Source organism: Pygocentrus nattereri, chromosome 9 (assembly GCF_015220715.1).
Source record: "Pygocentrus nattereri isolate fPygNat1 chromosome 9, fPygNat1.pri, whole genome shotgun sequence".
In the NCBI taxonomy this organism is placed as follows: domain Eukaryota; kingdom Metazoa; phylum Chordata; class Actinopteri; order Characiformes; family Serrasalmidae; genus Pygocentrus; species Pygocentrus nattereri.
In genome coordinates this window covers 11,369,404-11,379,945 of record NC_051219.1, presented here as the reverse complement: position 1 = coordinate 11,379,945, position 10,542 = coordinate 11,369,404, and the positions used below count along the sequence as shown (strand labels likewise).

At 49.8% G+C, this 10,542-nt stretch overlaps 1 protein-coding gene across 1 annotated transcript in view; it reads left to right on the top strand.

Annotated features, from left to right (window-relative positions):
- Positions 1-2,636: 2,636 nt before the first annotated feature.
- Positions 2,637-10,542, top strand: part of rabggta (Rab geranylgeranyltransferase subunit alpha) — an 18,494-nt gene continuing 10,588 nt past the window's right edge. Inside the window, exons 1-4 of the mRNA XM_017717920.2 lie at positions 2,637-2,823; positions 3,213-3,240; positions 9,331-9,441; positions 9,754-9,878. Coding sequence (XP_017573409.1) covers positions 3,238-3,240; positions 9,331-9,441; positions 9,754-9,878 — 239 coding nt within the window. The 5' untranslated portion in view covers positions 2,637-2,823; positions 3,213-3,237. The remainder of the gene's footprint in view (positions 2,824-3,212; positions 3,241-9,330; positions 9,442-9,753; positions 9,879-10,542) is intronic.

The following is a 10,542-nucleotide window of genomic DNA, read 5'->3' as shown; positions in this document are numbered from 1 at the left end:
TACATAAAATCCAGGCATTTTGAAACAAGCCTGCACACCTGTAACAAGATTCCTTTTTCTACTGCAGAACGACGTGTTCCAGAATGGTTTGCTTGCGTTTCATGGCCTGTTAGCTATCAGAGCAAGAGTGCCTTCTCAATAGACAGCACATAAAAGATGGTGTTGTGTTTGCTGTATCACATGACAGGAGCTCTGGTCTTGGGTGCTCTACGGCGGGCAGACACCTGCGCACAAGAAAGGCCCGTGTAAAATAATCCGGAATAATGCGCCCTTATTCTCACAAATACAATATAGGCCGTCTGTCTGTCTGTCTGTCTGTCTGTCTCCAAGTTGCCTGAATGTGTCTATTTTCCAACCTCTCTTTAAGCCTCAGAACTAAACAAGCTTTTTTTTGTTACAGTTCATTTAAGACTAATATATGTAAATGAGATCAGTGTTGATTATCAGCCCTGCATTGTCTCCCATTCAAAATGCAGGCCAGACTGAAACACTGCTGTTAACTTCAGCGTGAATGGGCGGAGCTAAACTGCTGTAGGCTGAACAGGTGAAAACATGATTTTTGTAACCCCATAAAAATAATGAAATCGAAACAGTCGGTGTTTACAGCTTAATTTCCATATATAGATCATGTAGGCTGGGGAGTGATTCATACATTTTTCATCAATATTTCAGAAAATGCAATGAAATTCAATTTTCCATTAAAGTAGCCCTCAAAAGGCACAGCTAACATTGTCCATAAAAATATGAATACACAAACAAAATACATTACATACTACACATGCACACCATATCCAATATTAGACATATGAATGCATATTATTTAATAATGCAAGGTACAATTTATAGCCACATGCTGTGTACTACAGAAGCACTGCATACTACTGATGCATACTATGTGCTATGTGATAAAGCATACTACACAGCAAACTACAGAAGCAAATAACCTGCTATATAATAATGCATACCTCATTTTATACATGCATGCAACATACCACAAAAACATACTTGATATTACATATACCTACTATGTATTAATACATTAGAAATATATACTGTGTGCTGTGGATGTGTAATGTACGTTACATACTAAAAGAGCATATTACAACCCCAGTTCCAATGAAGTTGGGACGTTGTGTAAAACCTATAAACAGAATACGGTGATTTGCAAATCCTTTTCAGCCTATATTCAACTGAACACACTACAAAGACAAGATATTTAATGTTCAATCGGATAAACTTTATTGTTTTTTGCAAATATTCACTCATTTTGAATTTGATGCCTGCAACACGTTCCAAAGAAGTTGGGACAGGGGCATGTTTACCACTGTGTTACATCACCTTTCCTTTTAACAACACTCAATAAGCGTTTGGGAACTGAGGACACTGATTGTTGAAGCTCTGTAGGTGGAATTCTTTCCCATTCTTGCTTGATGTACAACTTCAGTTGCTCAGCAGTCCGGGGTCTCCACTTCATAATGCGCCACACATTTTCAATGGGAGACAGGTCTGGACTGCAGGCAGGCCAGTCTAGTACCCGCACTCTTTTACTACGAAGCCACGCTGTTGTAACACGTGCAGAATGTGGCTTGGCATCGTCTTGCTGAAATAAGCAGGACGTCCCTGAAAAAGACGTTGCTTGGATGGCAGCAGATGTTGCTCCAAAACCTGTATGTACCTTTCAGCATTAATGGTGCCTTCACAGATGTGCAAGTTACCCCTGCCATGGGCACTAACACACCCCCACACCATCAGAGATGCTGGCTTTTGAACTTTGCACTGATAACAATCCGGACAGTCCTTTTCCTCTTTGGCCCAGAGGACATGACGTCCATGATTTCCAAAAACAGTGTGAAATGTGGACTCGTCAGACCACTACTTGCTAGAAATGCATACTATATGCTACATATAAGTGCACATTATAATCTACAGAAGCAGACTTTGTGCTATGTAATAATACATACCCCATAGTCCAGTAGCTGTGGATGCTTACTAGATTTTACAAGCACATAGAACATATTGCATGATATTCTGCATGAAAAATAAAATGCATACGGCATTACTAGAGATGCATATTACAAAACTACATAGTATAACATACAACAAATGCTTACTGTGTGCTACGTAATAATGTATAATACAATTGATAGATGCAAACTACATCTGGCTCTATTATTCAGATCCCTCTGAAGGCCTTCGTTACCTGCGCTAGGTTAGGGCTGGAGCCCCAGGCCCCACTGTTAGTAATGCAGTCATTAGTACAGTGTATAGTGTAGTATACTCTTAAAAAAAGATAGGACTTTTCAAAGAAGGACTCTTCCAAGAACTATTTGCATGCTTAAATGGGTCTGCCTGGTGAAATCGTTCTTTAGGTTGACGGAGAACGTGTTGTATACAGTATGTTTCTAAATAGAACCTTTTGAAAAATGCACCCGAAAAGGCTCTTCTACTGGTACAATGTCAAGCTTTTAACAATTGAGCAGCTCTTTTGGGTTCTATATAGGACCACTGCCTTTACTAAAGCACCCTTGGAGAGCCACGTTTTTTAAGAGTGCAGTACGTGGATTGGAGCGCAGCCTCTGTAGTTGTGTGCGATCTCAGTTTGGCCACTAGAGGGAAACAGAGAGGCCTGTTGCCTTCTGTGCTGTGACGCTGTTTGGAGGAGACGGAGGGTCTCTCAGCCTGACACCGCCACAACACCGTCGTCCAGCTGGAGGAGGTCAGCTCGCCTGGGCTGCGCGGTCATCTGGACACGGCGATCGGCCAGAGACGCTCGCTGTCAGCCAGCCAGTCCGCCGTGTAAACAGGCTCGGCCTCGCTTCTGTCGTAAGTTTCATGGTTTCGTGTCCGCTCCTTATTCGCCAGCTTCTTCTTCCAGTTTTCCCGGTCCACCTTAAACGGTGCAGCGGTTGCGTTGTGGCGCCTGGTGCGCTCTAATAACTGCTACATCATTTAAGGTGGAACGGGAGCATTCGAAGAAGAAGCTGGCTAATAGGAAGCCAACTTCAGCGCCGTGGAGGCGAAGCCCCTCCGAGCCCCGCGCTGCCCCGCTGGCGGTGCCGACCGCCGGTTCAGCGGGTCAGTGAGCAGCCCGGTTCCGCCGTTTCATTCAGTGAGACTTCGTAACCGAGCCAGTGGTTGGGTGGGTTCGCGCATGCGCATGCGCGCTGGGCGGTCTGTGCATGATGTTCATTCATATTTTCTCCTCCTCGCAGGTTCGAGCTTCTCCAGCGCTCAGATATGGTGAGTCGGACTTATTATGGGATGCTTTCTCATTCGCACGGTTTCCTTTGAGAGGCCACAGTCGAACCAGCGCTTCATTGGCATCCCGGTCTCTTGACAGCAAACCTCTTAGATACGTTTCTGAACTTGACTGCACGAGTTTACAGACTTATGTACCTGTAGCCCCCCATACAGCTCACAGTCTCGCATTCACTACGGCCCATTTCCTTCCTTACTGCACCCAGAGACTTCACTCGTCCCGTATAGTTCACTCCTATCCTCTCCTACTACGTCCCGTATAGTTCGCTCCTATCCTCCCCAACTACGTCCCGTATACTTCGCTCCTATCCTCCCCAACTACGTCCCGTATAGTTCGCTCCTGTCCTCCCCTGCTACGTCCCGTATAGTTCGCTCCTATCCTCCCCTACTACGTCCCGTATAGTTCGCTCCTGTCCTCTCCTACTACGTCCCGTATAGTTCGCTCCTGTCCTCTCCTACTACGTCCCGTATAGTTCGCTCCTGTCCTCCCCTGCTACGTCCCGTATAGTTCGCTCCTATCCTCCCCTACTACGTCCCGTATAGTTCGCTCCTATCCTCCCCTACTACGTCCCGTATAGTTCGCTCCTATCCTCTCCTACTACGTCCCGTATAGTTCGCTCCTGTCCTCCCCTGCTACGTCCCGTATAGTTCGCTCCTATCCTCCCCAACTACGTCCCGTATAGTTCGCTCCTATCCTCCCCTACTACGTCCCGTATAGTTCGCTCCTATCCTCTCCTACTACGTCCCGTATAGTTCGCTCCTGTCCTCTCCTACTACGTCCCGTATAGTTCGCTCCTATCCTCCCCTACTACGTCCCGTGTAGTTCGCTCCTATCCTCCCCTACTACGTCCCGTATAGTTCGCTCCTATCCTCTCCTACTACGTCCCGTATAGTTCGCTCCTGTCCTCCCCTGCTACGTCCCGTATAGTTCGCTCCTATCCTCCCCTACTACGTCCCGTATAGTTCGCTCCTATCCTCTCCTACTACGTCCCGTATAGTTCGCTCCTATCCTCCCCTACTACGTCCCGTATAGTTCGCTCCTATCCTCCCCTACTACGTCCCGTATAGTTCGCTCCTATCCTCTCCTACTACGTCCCGTATAGTTCGCTCCTGTCCTCTCCTACTACGTCCCGTATAGTTCGCTCCTGTCCTCTCCTACTACGTCCCGTATAGTTCGCTCCTATCCTCTCCTACTACGTCCCGTATAGTTCGCTCCTATCCTCCCCTACTACGTCCCGTATAGTTCGCTCCTATCCTCCCCAACTACGTCCCGTATAGTTCGCTCCTATCCTCCCCTACTACGTCCCGTATAGTTCGCTCCTATCCTCCCCTACTACGTCCCGTATAGTTCGCTCCTATCCTCTCCTACTACGTCCCGTATAGTTCGCTCCTGTCCTCTCCTACTACGTCCCGTATAGTTCGCTCCTGTCCTCTCCTACTACGTCCCGTATAGTTCGCTCCTATCCTCTCCTACTACGTCCCGTATAGTTCGCTCCTATCCTCCCCTACTACGTCCCGTGTAGTTCGCTCCTATCCTCCCCAACTACGTCCCGTATAGTTCGCTCCTATCCTCCCCTACTACGTCCCGTATAGTTCGCTCCTATCCTCCCCTACTACGTCCCGTATAGTTCGCTCCTGTCCTCTCCTACTACGTCCCGTATAGTTCGCTCCTATCCTCCCCAACTACGTCCCGTATAGTTCGCTCCTATCCTCCCCTACTACGTCCCGTATAGTTCGCTCCTATCCTCTCCTACTACGTCCCGTATAGTTCGCTCCTATCCTCCCCTACTACGTCCCGTATAGTTCGCTCCTATCCTCCCCAACTACGTCCCGTATAGTTCGCTCCTATCCTCCCCTACTACGTCCCGTATAGTTCGCTCCTATCCTCTCCTACTACGTCCCGTATAGTTCGCTCCTATCCTCTCCTACTACGTCCCGTATAGTTCGCTCCTATCCTCCCCTACTACGTCCCGTATAGTTCGCTCCTATCCTCTCCTACTACGTCCCGTATAGTTCGCTCCTATCCTCCCCTACTACGTCCCGTATAGTTCGCTCCTATCCTCCCCTACTACGTCCCGTATAGTTCGCTCCTATCCTCCCCTACTACGTCCCGTATAGTTCGCTCCTATCCTCCCCTACTACGTCCCGTATAGTTCGCTCCTATCCTCCCCTACTACGTCCCGTATAGTTCGCTCCTATCCTCCCCTACTACGTCCCGTATAGTTCGCTCCTATCCTCCCCTACTACGTCCCGTATAGTTCGCTCCTCTCCTCCCCTACTACGTCCCGTATAGTTCGCTCCTATCCTCCCCTACTACGTCCCGTATAGTTCGCTCCTATCCTCCCCTACTACGTCCCGTGTAGTTCGCTCCTATCCTCCCCTACTACGTCCCGTGTAGTTCGCTCCTATCCTCTCCTACTACGTCCCGTATAGTTCGCTCCTATCCTCCCCTACTACGTCCCGTATAGTTCGCTCCTATCCTCCCCTACTACGTCCCGTATAGTTCGCTCCTATCCTCCCCTACTACGTCCCGTATAGTTCGCTCCTGTCCTCTCCTACTACGTCCCGTATAGTTCGCTCCTATCCTCTCCTACTACGTCCCGTATAGTTCGCTCCTATCCTCCCCTACTACGTCCCGTATAGTTCGCTCCTATCCTCCCCTACTACGTCCCGTATAGTTCGCTCCTATCCTCCCCTACTACGTCCCGTATAGTTCGCTCCTATCCTCCCCTACTACGTCCCGTGTAGTTCGCTCCTATCCTCCCCTACTACGTCCCGTGTAGTTCGCTCCTATCCTCTCCTACTACGTCCCGTATAGTTCGCTCCTATCCTCCCCTACTACGTCCCGTATAGTTCGCTCCTATCCTCCCCTACTACGTCCCGTATAGTTCGCTCCTATCCTCCCCTACTACGTCCCGTATAGTTCGCTCCTGTCCTCTCCTACTACGTCCCGTATAGTTCGCTCCTGTCCTCTCCTACTACGTCCCGTATAGTTCGCTCCTGTCCTCTCCTACTACGTCCCGTATAGTTCGCTCCTGTCCTCCCCTACTACGTCCCGTATAGTTCGCTCCTATCCTCTCCTACTACGTCCCGTATAGTTCGCTCCTATTCTCCCTTACTACGTCCCGTATAGTTCGCTCCTATCCTCTCCTACTACGTCCCGTATAGTTCGCTCCTATCCTCCCCTACTACGTCCCGTATAGTTCGCTCCTATCCTCTCCTACTACGTCCCGTATAGTTCGCTCCTATCCTCCCCTACTACGTCCCGTATAGTTCGCTCCTATCCTCCCCTACTACGTCCCGTATAGTTCGCTCCTATCCTCTCCTACTACGTCCCGTATAGTTCGCTCCTATCCTCTCCTACTACGTCCCGTATAGTTCGCTCCTATCCTCCCCTGCTACGTCCCGTATAGTTCGCTCCTGTCCTCCCCTGCTACGTCCCGTATAGTTCGCTCCTGTCCTCTCCTACTACGTCCCGTATAGTTCGCTCCTGTCCTCTCCTACTACGTCCCGTATAGTTCGCTCCTGTCCTCTCCTACTACGTCCCGTATAGTTCGCTCCTGTCCTCTCCTACTACGTCCCGTGTAGTTCGCTCCTGTCCTCTCCTACTACGTCCCGTATAGTTCGCTCCTATCCTCCCCTACTACGTCCCGTATAGTTCGCTCCTATCCTCTCCTACTACGTCCCGTATAGTTCGCTCCTATCCTCCCCTACTACGTCCCGTATAGTTCGCTCCTATCCTCCCCTACTACGTCCCGTATAGTTCGCTCCTGTCCTCTCCTACTACGTCCCGTATAGTTCGCTCCTATCCTCTCCTACTACGTCCCGTATAGTTCGCTCCTATCCTCCCCTACTACGTCCCGTATAGTTCGCTCCTATCCTCCCCTACTACGTCCCGTATAGTTCGCTCCTATCCTCCCCTACTACGTCCCGTATAGTTCGCTCCTATCCTCCCCTACTACGTCCCGTATAGTTCGCTCCTATCCTCCCCAACTACGTCCCGTATAGTTCGCTCCTATCCTCCCCTACTACGTCCCGTATAGTTCGCTCCTGTCCTCCCCTACTACGTCCCGTATAGTTCGCTCCTATCCTGTCCATCATTTGATCCCTCCCTTGCTTCATCCTCTACTGTTTGTTTGTTTCATTGCTTAATACTCGCTGTGTATTTCGCTTGGTTTTTATTTGCTGTACCCTGTAAAGCTTATTTTCTTGCCTTAGTCTGCACCCCACATAATCCTCTTGCTTCCCCCCCCCGCGCTCTGTATATACTGTGGTTTGATAGTTTGCTCCGTCACTACTTATGTTCTGCTGTTTCCTCCTTTTTTATGCTCTATGTTCTTCACTTGTTTCCTCATTTACAATGTCCCATATAGTTTGCCCATTTTGTCCCCTGCTACTCCCTAGATAGTTTGCTTGTTTCCTCCTTACTACAGCCTGAATGGCTTCCTCTCACAATGTATTGTACAGTTCTTTCATGTACAGAACACTTTCACAGTGTATCACTGTATTTTTTACTCGCTATGCTCTATGTAGTTATCTTGTTTCTTAACTTAAACAGTTCTCTTATCTCTCGCTCTCCCTCTCGCTCTCCCTCTCGCTCTCCCTCTCGCTCTCCCTCTCGCTCTCCCTCTCGCTCTCCCTCTCGCTCTCCCTCTCGCTCTCGCTCTCCCTCTCGCTCTCCCTCTCCCTCTCGCTCTCGCTCTCCCTCTTGCACTCGCTCTCCCTCTCGCTCTCCCTCTCGCTCTCCCTCTCGCTCTCCCTCTCGCTCTCCCTCTCGCTCTCCCTCTCCCTCTCGCACTCGCTCTCCCTCTTGCACTCGCTCTCCCTCTCGCTCTCCCTCTCGCTCTCCCTCTCGCTCTCGCTCTCCCTCTCCCTCTCGCTCTCGCTCTCGCTCTCCCTCTCGCTCTCGCTCTCCCTCTCGCTCTCGCTCTCGCTCTCCCTCTTGCTCTCCCTCTCCCTCTCGCTCTCGCTCTCCCTCTCGCTCTCCATCTTGCACTCGCTCTCGCTCTCCATCTTGCACTCGCTCTCGCTCTCCATCTTGCACTCGCTCTCGCTCTCCCTCTTGCACTCGCTCTCCCTCTTGCACTCGCTCTCCCACTTGCACTCGCTCTCCCTCTCCCTCTCGCTCTCCCTCTTGCACTCGCTCTCCCTCTTGCACTCGCTCTCCCTCTTGCACTCGCTCTCCCTCTTGCTCTCCCTCTCCCTCTCCCTCTCCCTCTCGCTCTCGCTCTCGCTCTCCCTCTCGCTCTCGCTCTCCCTCTCGCTCTCCCTCTCCCTCTCCCTCTCGCTCTCGCTCTCGCTCTCCCTCTCGCACTCGCTCTCCCTCTCGCTCTCGCTCTCCCTCTCGCACTCGCTCTCCCTCTCGCTCTCGCTCTCCCTCTTGCTCTCACTCTCCATCTTGCACTCGCTCTCGCTCTCCCACTTGCACTCGCTCTCCCTCTTGCACTCGCTCTCCCTCTTGCTCTCGCTCTCCCTCTTGCTCTCGCTCTTGCTCTCGCTCTCCCTCTTGCTCTCGCTCTCCCTCTTGCTCTCGCTCTCCCTCTTGCACTCGCTCTCCCTCTTGCACTCGCTCTCCCTCTTGCACTCGCTCTCCCTCTTGCACTCGCTCTCCCTCTCGCTCTCCCTCTTGCTCTCGCTCTCCCTCTTGCTCTCGCTCTCCCTCTTGCTCTCGCTCTCCCTCTTGCTCTCGCTCTCCCTCTCGCTCTCGCTCTCGCTCTCCCTCTCGCTCTCGCTCTCCCTCTCGCTCTCGCTCTCCCTCTTGCTCTCCCTCTTGCTCTCGCTCTCCCTCTTGCTCTCGCTCTCCCTCTTGCTCTCGCTCTCCCTCTCCCTCTCCCTCTCCCTCTCGCTCTCGCTCTCCCTCTCGCTCTCCCTCTCGCTCTTGCACTCGCTCTCCCTCTTGCTCTCGCTCTTGCTTGCTCTCTCACACAATCGCTCTTTCGCTCGCTGTTGCGCTCTCTCTCTCTCTCACTCGCTCTTTCATTCACTGTCTTCCCATAAATGTTTAACTATATGTTTGAACATCTGTTTGTCTTCTCTCTCTCTCTCTCTCTCTCTCTCATTGCTCATTCGCAGCACGGACGAGTGAAGGTAAAGTCCACGGCTCAGCAGGAGGAGGAGAAGAGAAAGGAGAGAGAGAAGAAGCTGAAGGTGTACCTTACTGTTCGTGATGCTATTTTCAAAAAGGTCTGTAGCGCAACAGATTTTTTCCCCCCAGATTTACTTTCAAGGGACCCTTTGTTTTGCCACTTTTAACCACTGCCTCTTTCCACCAAGTTAGTCAAGGAAGCGCTACTCCACCCCACCTCCACTTTCTTTTCACATCCCTGGACTCCCGCTATCATCATTGCTCTTAAAATAATGAATAAATTATGTTCAAATTAATTATATATACAAATGTAATGCAGTGCTTCTTAATGCTTGGTTTATATGCTTATATTCATATAAAGCTTATACTTATAAATACTTTAGAACTATTTCTCTCTCTCTCTCTTTTAGAGGGGTAACGGTGAACTGGATGACGAAGCGCTCCAGCTCACGCAGCAGCTCCTGTCCTCTAACCCTGACTTTGCCACTCTGTGGAACTACAGGAGAGAGATCCTGCTGCACCTGGAGACCATAAAGTGAGACAACTACAACTCCCAGGATGCTTTGTGCTCTTTATGTAGCACTTTGGAAACTTGGGCAGCATTCTAGGTCTATTAGATGCTTTTAGACCGGTGTTTTTAATCCACAGCACTGCACGGTTTTGAAACGCTGTTTTAGACCGATATGTGATGTAGTTTGATGTCAGATCAGAGGTTCAGGGTTTGTACACTGTTCAGATCCAAGAAGGTCAAGTTAGTCAAGTTAGAAGAATTTAGTTGTTAGAAGATTTTTTTTCCATAGTTACTTAATTCACTCATTGACATGGAGAGAGAGCCATTCAGAGTGGTCTGATGTTCATTTCTTTACAGTGGTGATGATGGGAACCAGGGTCACAATGTCTACAACACAAATAGCCATTTCATTTACTGTCCAAAACCGCCAGTGGACCTGCACATCATCTTCGATTTTGCATGTAATATTTATAATGGTAAAATAGTTCCATTAAAATTTAATCTCAAAAATAGTTTTTCTTTGTTTTAGGACCAAACCTTCTCAAAGCTGTTGTAGTGCAATGTCTCAGGCTCCCAGGCCTGAGGTGTTCAAAATTGTTGAGCTTTAAGAGGCACTAAACTCCTCAGATGTTTGGTTCCTATCACCACCATTATAAACGATTTCTGACTCGAGTTTCTCTAGACCGGA